The following is a 13,917-nucleotide window of genomic DNA, read 5'->3' on the forward strand; positions in this document are numbered from 1 at the left end:
GTGCTGCCAGCAAGCAGCAGTGTGCACAGTGCACGGCCACGCTGCTCTGAGAAAGGAGCATTACAGTGCATGCCTGCGAAAGAGGCACCACTTCCAGGGCTCACGAGTGGGAAGTGCACTGCTGGGAGAGCAGCAGACTGAACTGAACAGCACAGAGAGCTCCTGGCCTCGGGGCTCAGCTGTTCTGACTTGCTGGAAAATATTCCCCCAGACTTACAGTTTTGCTCCCAGTAAGTTGGTACCCTGTTCCGCTTACTTAGTGTGCATCCCGAGAAGGATGGTTGAAGAAGAGACAAAATCTGAGGCATTAAAAAAAAAAAAAAGAGCAGAAAAGAAAACCCGCACCAACCTGCATTGACCCCATGAAGGCAGCAGATCGAATGGTGAAAAGTTCTGAGAACTCTTTTGTTGTTCGCTTGTGGTTCCATTGGTCACGAACTTGCACACCTTGATTTCTCACACTTCGGATGCTGGAGCAGAGGGTGGAGGTGATTTCAGAGCAGGAAATGAACTCAGGCCGCTTGTTTGTTGGCTGATGGAAGCCCCCTCTGTCGCTTGGCTGATGATCAATTTCACAAAAAAGCGACAGCATCACTGATGCAGCAGTGCCTTTGCTCATTCAAGCTGAAGTTCTGGTCACCTTTTCCTTTGGTCCTCAGTAGTGTGGCGCCAGGCTTTACCCAGTGTGAAATCCGAACTGTGGCAGTAAAGCTGATTTCCCAAGGAGGCTCCAACTCTCGGGCTGATGCTGGCAGCACAAAGTGCATCTCAGAGGATGCAGAGGCAGCGAGGCAGCAAAAGGCTGGGGTTTAAGCCCGGTTTAGAAAGAAAGGCGTTCTCAAGCATCTTGAGGATGCTACCAGCTCTGATAGTAATCCCTGCTCAGAGCAATTAGTCCTTCTAAAGTTTTCAACAAATTTGGGGACAAATGGAGAGCTCACCGCTGTAACAAATGATGTTCCTTCAGCAGACCCAGATGGACCTCGCTTCTGACTTTTCCAAACTCAACAAAGCAGCTTCTCAGGTGCGTCTTTTTCCAACAATGCTTGTTGTGGAATGTTTAAGCGTGGGATTTGTACCTCTCTGTTCTTTGCAGGATGCCGTTTCTCACAGCGAAAAGCTTTCTAAGGAGAACAAGCAGCAGCTCTCTGACACGACGATGCTGAACAAGCAAAAGGGAGGTTTGAAAGCTTTGAGCAAAGAGAAGAGAGGGGGAAAAAGTGCTGGAAGGCCGTTGGCATCTTTCCTACTTCCCGCAGGTACACAGCTTCTCGTGCTGCTCCTGGAGCACTCCTCTTGCCATGGAGGCTTCCCTGTGTCGGCGCAGTCTTTGCGATGCGCTGGGGCATCATAGCTCTTTGTGGCGCTGGCCTTTGTGGACACGTGCATGGAGCAGCTTTTCCTCTTGCTGTAAACCAGCCTGGCATACTTGAACAAGCTGATTTTCCAGATGCCTCACAGCAAACCTGCTCATGGATTCGGTCATCCTCACGCTGTGTAACTGTGCATCAGAGAGAGCAATATCTGCTGTGTCAGCTTTCCCAGACAGCGCTGCTGGAGGAGATCAGGCAAGTCGTGGCACAGGACACAGCCTTGCTGTTGCCTCCGTTTGGATGGTTTCTAGAATTGAGGCTGTTCTCATGTGATGTCCCGTGCTAATTTGCAGATAAACTGTCCCTGCTTTCTACTCATCCTGTTTCACTTTGGTCCTTTCTGTAATCTAGAAAGGAGGAATTAACTTTGTTCTTGAGGAAGTAAGCCATTTTTATTTAGCCCATACTTTGCCTCTCAGGGCAGCACTGTTTTTGATCTAATGCAAAAGCTTCCTAACATTCACTCCAATCTAAACTCTCTGCTGTCCAGTAACAAGGATTGCCAACAGCCTGTGAGCTCGGCATTACAGCCCAGAGGTGAAGCTAACGTGGAGACCTCGGGATTTTCAAAAAGGAACGAGAAGGCTGAGAATTGGGGGCTTTGTTAGACATTTTTACAGGCTGTCCTACTTAAGGATTCTGCCTGTTTCGTTGGTTTGGCTGGAGCTGAGGAGCTCAGTGCTCACGACTTCAGTTCTTTGTGATACGGAGCAGTGCCACTTGCTGCCCAGACCAAACACACGTGTTGGTGGAGGAGATTGCTCTATGCATTTTATTTTTTTCTTTAATGCTTTTGAAGCGTGAGAGTGGTATATGCCTTCAAACAGGTAACATCTAAAATAAACTGATTTTCCTTTTTTCCTTGGAGCAGTGCTTCAGAGAAACGTGGATGCTTTCTTCCCTGCCGCTATGTTTCCCATCGCAGAATTCTAGGAAGGCTTCTGTTGTTGACTGCTTACTTTCTTATTTTCAGTACTGAAACACACCATTCTTTTTATGCTGCCTGCGTACAATTCCCTTCGTTTCCTTTGTAGTTTTGAGCTGTGCTCTGGAACAGAACGTACAGCTGGATCTAGAACAGTTGCCAAAGAGGAGTCTGCAGGCAAATGGTGCTGGATTCCCAGACAGAGGTCATAAAAGGTCATAAAGCTCCTTGCTTCCTTGCGAAGTGTTCCTGTATTATTCTTACATATCTTTGTATGTTACTGCTGTACTGAGACTTTTACGGCAAATCCATTCTCTGTTTCCCAGAGGTGATACTGAGAAGCTTGCCTCACGATGCAGACCTCTTGTTTCATGTTAATGCTTCCCTTGGGTCCAAAGACCAACTCCTTGAAACCGCACCTGGGAAGCCCACTGTTGTTCAAATGGTTGAGCTTTGTGCCGTGGTCTGAACGCCCTGCCGCAGATCCTGGCACTGGTTGTGAATGGAAGAACTGATGGCAAATCGCTCGATATCAAAATTGAGCCAGTGGAGATTTACAAGCCTTGGGCGACCCAGGTGGGATCTCAGAGTTGTGAGGCCAGGTACCGAAGTTGTTACTGCTATGTTTCTTCTAAGAGTTGCTCGGCTGTTTTGCATTGCTCTGTTAATCGTTCCAAGCCAGCCTTGGCTTCGCTGTGCTTTTTCATCACCTCAGACACTGGCTTAAAAAAAAAAAAAAAAAAAAAAAAAAAAAAAAAAAAAAGAGAAAGCAAGACAGCATCATTTTGTTGGTCATTTACCTACTCACAGATATTCACAACCACTTAGCGCACATTTGGTGGGTTTGTCCAAGTTCTTCTTCGTCTTATTTAGTTCACATTATTGTCTGTTCCCCCCCCTCAATCCAACTTTGCGTTTTTCCTCTGCCCTCATGAGAAAGAGAGAACGGAGCGCCAGAAGCTGCGGCGCAGCTGCGCGTCAACCGGGTCGTAGTTGTTTCCGCGGTCTCTGCCGCCCCCACGTGGCCAATAGGTGGAATTGTGGCCATGTACGTTTGGTGCCGCAGGACGCATGCGCGCAGGCACACGGAAGTGATGTACAGACGTTCTCGTCGCTCTGCGCAGCAAATCCGCCGAACTTTGTTATACCTAGTCCTCCCAGTAGTAGTGCGCATGTGCTAAAGACTTTTAAAGAAGGATCAGTTTCTAAGAAACTCTGGTGCGGGAGAGCAGCCAATTCCTGGACCACTGGCACAGAAATGCTTTCCTCTCTTCTAGTCTACTGTGCTCCTTGTCTATTTTCTTGAGCGGCCTGATGAGCCTGCCTTTACAGCAGACTATCCTGGCTCCCAGCGGACCTTGCGCCCGTTGCATGCGTAATGAGGAGTCAAAAACAACGCATGCGTAGGTGCGTACACGAAAATGCGCATGCGAAGTAATCTCTGCACACTGCCGCATGCGCAGTGCTTTCTAGAGGCTTGCACATGCGCACTGCTGTGCCAAGAGAAGCGCATGCGCACTGCTGTGCCAAGAGAAGCGCATGCGCAGTGAGGTTTGGAGGCTGGAACATGCGCAGTGCGTTCCAGACAATGGCACATGCGCAATATGCTGCCAAGATCGGCACATGCGTAGTGCGGTCTCCAGATTAGCACATGCGCACTGTGCCACCGAGAGTGGCGCTTGCGGATTGCGTTATAGAGTCTCGAGCATGCGCAGTGCACTGGCAGGATCGGCGCATGCGCAGTACAGTGCCAAGAGTTGCTCATGCGTAGTGCAGTGCCATTACTGGTGCATGCGTAATGCAGCGCCCAGATTCGCGCATGCGTACCGCTTCCCCGAGATTTGCCGGTCCTGGGTTGCTGCCGTGTCGGTGCTGCTGCACGCCAGAACCACGACCGCGAATCTCCGAGCTGCTCCTTTCTACTGATGCTGAGAGGGCTTTGAAACGGCTGGGGGACGGTGCAGGGCTGGGGCGGGAAGGGGACGTCTGCTAGTTCATCATGGCGGCGAGCAAATTGGATGCCACGAGGAGCTGAGGGGCAGCTGTGAGCCGAACCGGTCCGTTCCCGGGTGGGTTCGGGCATAAAACGGCGGAAATAGACGACGGACATCCCGGATTAGAAAGGGAAGAATATCGCTAAGCTGGCGGTCCAAGAATCGACTGCTTGCCTGTACGGGCGCACGTCCGCTATTACCTGGAGGACTGATCACCATAGAGAGCGGCGGATTAGCTGCGCAGAGCGGTTAAAACGCCACTTCCGGATTTGTAGGCGCATGCGTTATGCTGCTGGCGGGACCCGGTGGGAGACAGCAGCAGTTCCGCGCATTGGCCACGAGGTGGCAGCAGAGACCGCGGAAAGAACTTCCCTGACGGCATTGACGGGGACCCGTGGCGCTGTCCTCGGCGATCCGTTCTGTCTTGCGATGACGGGGGAAGAACACGAAGTTAGAAGCGGGGGGAAAAGACAAAGAAAACAGAGGGAAATTACTCCAGACCCTGGAAAGCCGTACTAAGTGCTTATGAATATCTGTTAAAAAAAAAAAACCCCAAAACTTGTTTTTGCCAGTATCTGTTGCATTGTTTTTAAATACTCACATACCAAAATGTAACTGCCCAGCACATTTAATGATAACAAAATAAAGCACTTTGGCAGAAAGCACAGGGCCATATTAATGCTTGCTCAGCCTCTGTCTTGTTCATATTTTAATGTATTTGTTTCCATGGGCCTTTCTTCAACTCCAGGTTTCATTTTCGGCTTTTTATTCTTTTCAATGCCATAAAATGGGTAGTTTTAGGCCCTAGCAGGTCTACGCAGGCAGACACAACGTCACAGTTTTGATATTCATGGGGATTTTTACATCCTTACCACAAAGATTGACAAAACCTAAGTTTCCGCAGTTCTCCACCTAAGTTTATAGATGGAAAAAATTAATTCCCCTGCAGAGAAAGAATTGATGTCACAGCTGCCATTGGCAAGATGGCCCGAGAGTTGTGCAGGTCCATCAGGCTCAGCTGCAGCTTTCCATCTGCCCTTCTCTGGTCCTCCTGCGGCTGGACAGATAGCCCACAAGGGCACGGGGTACGCAGACCCTTACCGGCCAGCTGCAGCAGTCGCTCCTGCCAGCACTCCATTTCTCCGAGACCATTCTCATTTTTCTGGCTGGAGCCCTGTGTGGCAGAGGAGAGGAGAGCTGCAGGCAGAAGAAAAAACAGGGTGCTGGGATTCCTCCAGCTTGCTGCCAGCTGTGTTCTCTGACATTTTGGGGGTGGGCAGGGGACCGTGGGAGCACCCTCAAGGCTCTGAGCAGGAGGGAAGGAAGCAAAGATGCAGCTGCAGGCTCTGAGCTGCAGTGTGGCCGGGCACTGTACAGCTCACAGTCTGGGCACACGGAGCAAGTTTGTCCAGCTGAGGGCTGCAGGGCTATCCTTCCCAAGCCCCATCCTACAGGTCTGCAGTGACTGCACCAGTTGCTCAAGCTCTTCCCACTGCAGGAGCTCAGAAGCAACAACCCTGGCCCAAGCAGATAATGACAACACGCACACACAAACACACCCGATACAGAATCTGGCATTCTACAGTCCTCTCAGAGCTTCTTGCTGCTTTTTAGGCTGCTCTACAGCTATTCTGTCCTTTTCCCCCTCATTCCCCTATGTCTTGCCCCCTTTCTTTGCCCATTCCTTTTTCAGGTTTTCTCCTTTCTTTCCTCACTTCCTTCCCCATGCCTTCTCCCTGCAATGGCCCCATGTTCTGCTGCTCTTCTCAGCTGACGATCCTTTGTATAATCAAGATGTTATAATCGCAATATAATTGTTCAATCAACAGATATCAAGATGTTATAATCACAATATAATCAAGAGAATTAAGCAAAGTAGACAACGATCACAAAAGAGAACAAATGGAAGAGCTTACCCTTTGGCTAAGCTCACCAGAAGACACCAAGAGAGGTGATCTCCAGAAGAGACCCTTCCCCTCTGGTAGCCAGCTCTTAAATAGGTCTACGAGGGGGGGGGGGGAGCCTGGCTCCACCCCTTCCGGCAGCACAGCTGCATTGCCTTCACCTGTGCTCCTCTGGCTGACTCATGGCTCGCCTCAGGTGATCAATCAGAGGTTCAGGCCGTGACTCAGCAGTTCCCATACAATCCTTAAACCACACTTTTCAAAGACATGGGATCAGACCACATACTATCACTGATTTTAAAACAGCCAAAGAAGTACAGTATTACGTATGGATAACAAACTCCTACCTGCTGGAAGACCAATATCAGCTCCTCATCCTGGAGCATCACCATCGCCCCCAGGTTGGGCTGGTGCTGCTCATCTGCCCTGCAGTGCTGCTCAAATGGCACCGGCACCTCCTGGCACGGCCTGCCACCTCCCTGTGTCACCTCTACGTGTCACCTCATCTCACCTCTGTAGCTCGGACCCCACACATCAAACCCATGTCCCCCCATGTCCTCACACGTCCCTGTGTCCCCATATGCCCTCTCATGTCCCCTCAAGTCCCCCCATGTCCCCTGCCCCGCTTTGCTCCTTGCTGATGTCACTGTGGGGTTGAGGACGGGGACAGGGATGCCTGTGGGATGCGTGGAGTCCTGGGACGAGTTGATGGCCGTGCGCAGTGGGGTGATGGTGCCCTCGGCGCACAGCTGTGACACTGGGGGGGGTAGTGCCCTGCAAGTGGGGGTCATTGCCCCCAAAATGGGGCTTGTGCCCCACGCATGTGGGCAAGTTGTACGGGCAGTGCTTTCTGGAGATGATCTGTCTTTTCTCCAGATCTGCAGCAACTTCAGCAATCCCGTGTCGAGCCGCAGCAGCAATGGGGCACTGCAGCACGTCAGCGATCTCTGGCTCGAGGAGCGCAGGGCTGCACGAAGGACGCACTGCAGCCTCCCTGTTTCTGTGGGGTTTGGATTGCTGTTGGAGCCCAAAGGCCACACGCTGCCATACAGGCAGGTGCCGGGTTCACCCACTGAGGACACCAAACCCTCCAATAACATCACAGTGGCCTTTAATTGCTGTGCGAGGAGATGACGCGTGTTTCTCCCTGGGGAGCCGTAAGCTGAGCCCGGCAGCTGGGCAGCCAGCACTCGCTCCATTGACGCCGCTCATCTCAGCCCTTGTGCTGCACGTGCAGCTTCTCAGCACCTCGCTGTATCAGCACTGAAATCTGTGCTCCCCTATTTATTAGAAATGTCACCAATTGCTGTTGAGGACAGACTGGAAGCAAAATATATGGGCCATCTTAGCTCGTCCATCAATAAAGCTCCCCTTGCCAGACAGGCAGACCCAATTGGCTGCTGGAACTTTGAGATCCCAGCCTGAAGCAGTGATGGAGCTCCTGGTGAGGGGTGCAGCCCTGCTAGCACAGGTAGAAGCAATGCAGCTGTGGGAGCAGATGGGGCTGAGCCTGGCTCCAGCCCTCCCTCGCCTCATCTGGCTGGCAGCCCCACAGGCAGTGTCTCTTTCCAGTGACCCCCCCCTCCTATGGGTTGTTGGGGTCTCTGGTTCTTGGAAAGAGGTAAGCAATTCTTTCTTCATTGTAGGGTTTTGGTCTTTCCTTTTCTGTGGGGATTCCAAGCTGGTTTAGAGCAGCTCTATCTGCTTTGCCTGTCTTTATGATGCCCTTCAATTGTTTTCTGGGGGAAGTGAAGGGGCTATCTCCCTTTCTCTGAACTGGTAATGCAGGGACTGATGTTTGTTCCTTTCTTTTGCTCTTATCTCATTTCTGGAATGCACTGATCAGCCCCAAGGTAATGCTGGTTGGCTGACTGTGCATTGCAACTCTGGAAATGCCTGGAGCTGATGCTCTTTTCCATAAAGGGATTCTGTGTTCTCCAGATCTTCTTTGCGGCTCTTTTTAAACTCAATACTTCTCATGAAGTCTCTGGTCCCTCTTTTGTGGGCACGTATTTAAATTATGTTCCGTGTCTCTTTGGATCTTGTTCTGTTTTGCAGCTCGATGGGGTTTAAGGGTTTCTGGGGCTCCTCTGGTTAGTGGTTTAAGCACTGTGAAATCTGTGGAGCAGGCAATGGAGCCCCTCATGAGCCCCCTGTTCATGCATCACTTGTATGCAGGTGGGTTTTGTGATGGCTGTTGGAAGCTCACTTAAAGATGGAGTGGGGGTCACAAGGGGCTCCCTGGGGTCTGTTCTTCCAGCCCAATAAGCGATGTGACTGGTGATAGAGTGCGGTGCATCCATCAGCCTGGGACCTGAGCTTAAGAAAATCTCTGGGCCCCAGAGGCCCTTTTCTTCATCCTCACTTAGTGCAATGCAGGCTCCACTACTTGAGTGCACTGAACACAAGTGTTCTGTTCCTGTTTTGTCTGGTTCTCTCCTTGATCTCCCTTACGAATTTGTCAGTAGTAACAGATGCCAGGGCATGGAGCTCAGAGCATGCTGTGGCTGACCACCCTGGGGTCCTATGTTTTTTTCTGTTTCTTGCAGATCTTGCTTTGTATTTATAGGAAACGTATTTAGAGGAAAGATTGCCCTTTTCTGGACCACTTTGTCAGGATCAGCCCAGATCTCCATCCCAATTGTCAGGGGATGCTCTTAGTTTGCTAATCTGCGTGATACCCAGCCCCCCCCTTCCTTCCACCCCGACTCCCATTAAATAGCTAGCTCTGCAGCTATGGGACCCAGCAGTGTGATGAAACAAAGCCTCTGGTCTGCTGATGTATGGGAACTACTGAGCCTGAACCTCTGATTGATCACCTGAGACAAGCCATGAGTCAGCCAGAGGAGCACAGGTGAAGGCAATGCAGCTGTGCTGCCGGAAGGGGTGGAGCCAGGCTCCCCCCCCCTCGTAGACCTATTTAAGAGCTGGCTGCCAGTGGGGAAGGATCTCTTCTAGAGATTGTCTCTGCTGGTGTTTTGTAGGTGAGCCCAGCATAAGGGTAAGCCTTTCATTTATTCTCTCTTGTTATCATTGTCCACTTTGCCTAACTCTCTTGATTATATTGTGATTGTAACATCTTGATATCCATTGATTATACAGCTGAATACTGGGACTGCCGTGGACAGGCTCTTTGCTCATGTGGATCTTCCTGGTTGGACTGCTTGGTGAGTGTCCCCAGAGCTGCTGAGCACTCAGGCCTCCTTGCCTGCCCTGATTGTTCACCAGACCATCGACATCCTTTGTGTTGCCATTCCTCATGGCATCAGCTGTCTCATACCATAGAGACATACCATCTCACACCACAGACTCCTTGGAGTCAGAAGGGACCATTTGTGATGATCTAGTCCGACTCCCCACAAGGAACAGGGATGATCAGAGCCTGATCCAACCTCACCTTGGAAGGGACAGGGCATCCAGCACATCTCTGGGCAACCTGTTCCACTGCCTCACCACCCTTACTGTAGAAGATATTTTCCTTATATCTAACCTAATTTTTCCCTTGTTCTTTCCTTTTGCTCCAATTTAAGTATTGAACGGCTGTTACCAGGTCACCTTGGAGCCCTCACTTCTCCATGCTGAACAGCCCAGCTCTCTCAGCCTGTCCTTGGAGGAGAGCTGTTTGATCCCTTGGTTCTTTTTCTTTTTTTTTGTGGCTATTCTCTGATGTGATCCAACAGGTCCATGTCTCTTCTGCACTGAGGACTCTACATCTGGACACGATCCCTAGATATGGGATTGTGCAGAATATAGACTCAGATAAGGGAAGCCTCTTTACTTCACATGTCCTACAGGAGCTATTGAGAACTTCAGAAATGAAGTGGGAGCTCCATACTCCATGGCATCCTCCTTCTTCAGGGAAAGTAGAATGAATCAATCAGATGCTGAAAAAGCACTTGTCAAAACTGGTTTTAGAGACCAAATTACCATGTACAAAGTGTTTGCCTGTAGCCCTTGTCAGAATATGAACCACTCGCAGAAAAGGCTTAGGAGTATCACCATGAGAAGTGCTGTTTGGGTGGCCATACTTGGGAATGGTGAGATGCCCACTCCTGAAACCAAGGGTAAGTTTCTTCAGAACTGTGTACTTGGGTTGTCTGCTGCTTTGTTACCCCTTAAGGAATGTGGGCTGTTGGCTCAAACTCCACCTCTGGAATTTCCACTCATCCCCTGTTGGAGGCTGGTCCTAATACGCGCCTGAAAGGAGTCAAAGCTTCAGCCCGAGTGGGATGAAACGGACCATTTCAGGTACTGCAGTGGGTGTCGTCTACCTTGACTTCAGTAATGTTTTGTTACAGTCTCCTGTGACATCCTGCTAATGAAGCTGAGAAAGTGTGGGATAGAGGAGTGGATGATAAGGTGGGCTGAGAACTGGTTTACTGGCTGAGCTCAGTGGTGGTGATCGGCAGTGCAGAGTGCAGCTGGAGAGCTGTGAGCGGCGGTGCTCCCGGGGGCTGGTGCTGGGTCTGGTTGTGAAGAGGAGATTGTGTTTTTGCTGTAGAAGCTTCTAGTATTTTCTGTATGTAGTACTGGCCTTTACTGAACTTACAGCCCTCTTGTGAAGGAGCTGTTTGCCTTCCACTAAGAAAGTTGCTGAGCAGAGTTAAAAAGTTGAAGATTCGGGGTGTTCTGAATTGAGCCAGGCACAAAATAAGGCAAATGTGCAGGGTGGAGAGAGGGAGCTCAGCACAGGGCAGAACAAACGTGCTCACTCTTGGTTGGCACACCAAAAGCCTGTGCTGCCATTCAGGCTGGGGAGCTGGGCAGTATCAAACCAGATGAGATGCCACAAAAGCAAGTGTTGAGCCTTGCACCTGGGAAGGAATGGCCTCAAATATCAGTACAGCCTGGGACCTGACCGGCCGGAGAGGAGCTCTGCAGAGAAGGACCTGGGGGTCCTGATGGATGACAGGTCGGCCATGAGCCAGCAGTGTGCCCTGCTGGCTAAGAAGACCAATGGGATCTTGGGTGCTTTAAAAGGAGCACGGCCAGCTGAGCAAGGGAAGTGATTTTCCCACTCTGCTCTGCCCTGATCAGGCCTCACCTGCAGTACTGCATGCAGTTCTGGGCTCCCTTCCTGGTACAGAAATGACAGGGATCTCCTGGAGAGAATCCAACAGAAGGCCAGGAAGATGATAAAGGGCCTGGAGCATCTCCCCAGTGTGGAAAGGGTGGGGGACCTGGGTCTGTTCAGCCTTGAGGAAAGAAGACTGAGAGCAGATCTGATTAATGCTTACGTATTTGTTAAGTGTGGGAATCCAAAGGACATGGCCAACCTCTTGTCAGCGATCTGTGGGGACAGGAGAAGGGGAAATGGCCACAAACTGGAGCACAGGAAGTTCTGCACCAAAATGCAAAGGATCTTCTTCACGGCGAGGATGATGGAGCGCTGGAACAGGCTGCCCAGGGAGGCTGTGGCTTCTCCTTGTCTGGAGATATTCCAGACCCTCCTGGACACCCACCTGCACAGCCTGCTGTAGGGAGTCCATTTTGCAGGGAGCTTGGACTCAATGATCACTGGGGGTCCCCTGCAACCCCAATTCTGTGGTTCTGTGATTTTAATTCTTGCTTCTTGCAGCGATGCAGTGTTTCAGAAGAGAGAAAAGCATGGCGGGCATCAAGCCGCCGATTTCTGTGGTTGGTGAAGCTGTGCTGAGAACTGGGCTGGCTGCTGCCCCTGAAAATGTGTCTGCAGACTTTGCACCCAGAGGAATGACTTTTACCTGCAGGTTGAGCTTGTCTAAGGTAGGTCTTTGCTAGGTGAGCTTTGGCTTTAAAGCATCAAGTTGTACAAATAAGGAAACTTCAAAAGCAAGAATGCCAATTCTTTTTTACATAGGTGATTTTTTTCACGAGGAAAGATTTGAAATGCTGTTTGCTAATGGAAGATGGAGAGAGGAAAATCAAGTGAAAGGCACGCTGTGCATAGCCAGGACATAGCATCTGCACCACTCTCCCCCTGCACAAAGGAGGAACAGCTCAGCAAGCTTGGCCTGAGCCAATGGCAAGGCACACAAACATCTGGACCAACCCCAATGGAGCTGCTTCTGCAGGTTGGTTGTCTTTCCGCTGTGTGTCTGCCATCCTGTTGCTGCCGGGTAGATTTGTTCATGTTCAGCTCATGGATCTGAGGTCTGAGTTTAAGTCTGTGGGCATTGTCCAGGAGTTGGAGTAGGGTACTAGGCAAGGAAAATTGGGTAAGAGAATGAGGTTTAGGACCAGGAACATCTTCCATCACTATTAACTCTTGCTGTTCTCTTTTTGGCTTAGCAATCCAGTGGGTTTTTTAACAAAGAACAGACTCGTGCAGCTTGTGAGTGAATTCATTCACGCCTGTTAATTGGCATTCTTCTCTACGTGAAGCTGCAATTGCAATGGATGCTTGTGGTCTGATGTGCAGCCCCTCTGATGTGCTCAGATGAGCCAAGTTTGTAAGGCCTGACTCTCGGTTGGTGAGTTGTGCCCAAGGTCAGAGAGGTGACTCTTGTCGGCTTTGAGACGCATCTTCTAGTTGCACGCTGTGTTCTTCCTGTTGGCTGAGCTCTGAGCTCCAGCCCTAAGTGAGGATGCAAGTGCTACTGCAGAAGGGATGGTTGAGATAGGAAGTGCAGTGCAAAGGGCTGGAGCCAGCAGGAGCAGGGATGTGAACATCCCCTGTACTCAGCTCTGGTGAGTCATCACCTTGAGTGCTGTGTTCAGTTCTGGGTCCCTCACTACATGAAGGACATTGGAACACTGAAATGTGTCCAGAGAAGAGCAGTGAAGCTGTGAGGGGTGTAGAGCACAAGTCTTATGGGGCGGGGGCTGAGGGAACGGGGATTATTTAGTCTGGGGAAGAGGAGGCTAGTACGCTCATCGAGTTGTCATGCTGACAAGAACAGCAGAGTAGCAAATTTTCAGGGATGCGTGCTTTACTTTACTTTTTTTTTTTTTTTTTTCCCCCCTCCAGTCATAACCTGGAACCACAGAAGCGTTACCCAGACAGAAGGAGCCTTTGTCACCTGGCCTTCCTACCAATGACACAGGCAGTGGAAGTCAGCATCCCAAGCATCCATGAAACCCCTGCACAGGACTGGTGAGAGTTACCCTGGTGCCGTCCTTTGGCAATCTCAGGTCTCTCTGTAAGCTCCCAAGCTGTGTCGTAACTCCTTCGTGGTGCTGATTCAGCTCTCCCAGTCTTTTGTGTGGGAGAGCTGGAGTTGAACTCCTTCCTGCCTCTGTCGTCCTGCTTTGCCCATGGCCCACTGAGCCTCCATCCTTGTTAGGTGTCTTGAATTACTGAGTTGCTTAAGGATTGGGTGGACCAATTAAATTCTTAGCGATGTCTCTAGATCCACGTGAGCACAAAAGCACACTCTGATGCAGTCAGTGTAATGATGAACACACGCCTTGTTTCCTTTAGCCCGTATTTTTAGTTCAGAGAAACAGATTTCTGGAATGATGTTCAGCTTAGCACCAGAATCCCCTTGCCGCCCCCCATTGCAGTCTCTCACGAGGGCTTGAGATCCACAGGAGGAAGTATTGCCGATAATTACAATCCGTGGTTTTGAAACTGATTTAATCTATGGTGGATGATATGAATAGTCGTGGTGAATGATGTGGTAAGGCATCCCAGCCATTTTCAACAGGAATACTTCAAGGCAGCTTTTCAAGGTATCTTTGAGAACTCTCCAAGTCTCCAGGAATTTAAGCGCCAAGGTTTCTTAGCCTTCCGAATGGCA

General features: G+C 50.4%; 1 protein-coding gene across 1 annotated transcript in view; it reads left to right on the top strand.

Moving 5' to 3' along the window:
* Positions 1-976: 976 nt before the first annotated feature.
* LOC306945477 (ras GTPase-activating-like protein IQGAP1) overlaps positions 977-13,917 on the top strand; it is a gene marked incomplete at both ends in the record, with an annotated part of 41,272 nt that continues 28,331 nt past the window's right edge. Inside the window, 5 exon segments of the mRNA XM_079534199.1 lie at positions 977-1,024; positions 1,097-1,181; positions 1,462-1,568; positions 2,782-2,900; positions 4,568-4,686. Coding sequence (XP_079390325.1) covers positions 977-1,024; positions 1,097-1,181; positions 1,462-1,568; positions 2,782-2,900; positions 4,568-4,686 — 478 coding nt within the window.

The sequence above is a fragment of the Tetrao urogallus genome (genome assembly GCF_951394365.1).
Source record: "Tetrao urogallus genome assembly, chromosome: 4".
Taxonomy (NCBI): domain Eukaryota; kingdom Metazoa; phylum Chordata; class Aves; order Galliformes; family Phasianidae; genus Tetrao; species Tetrao urogallus.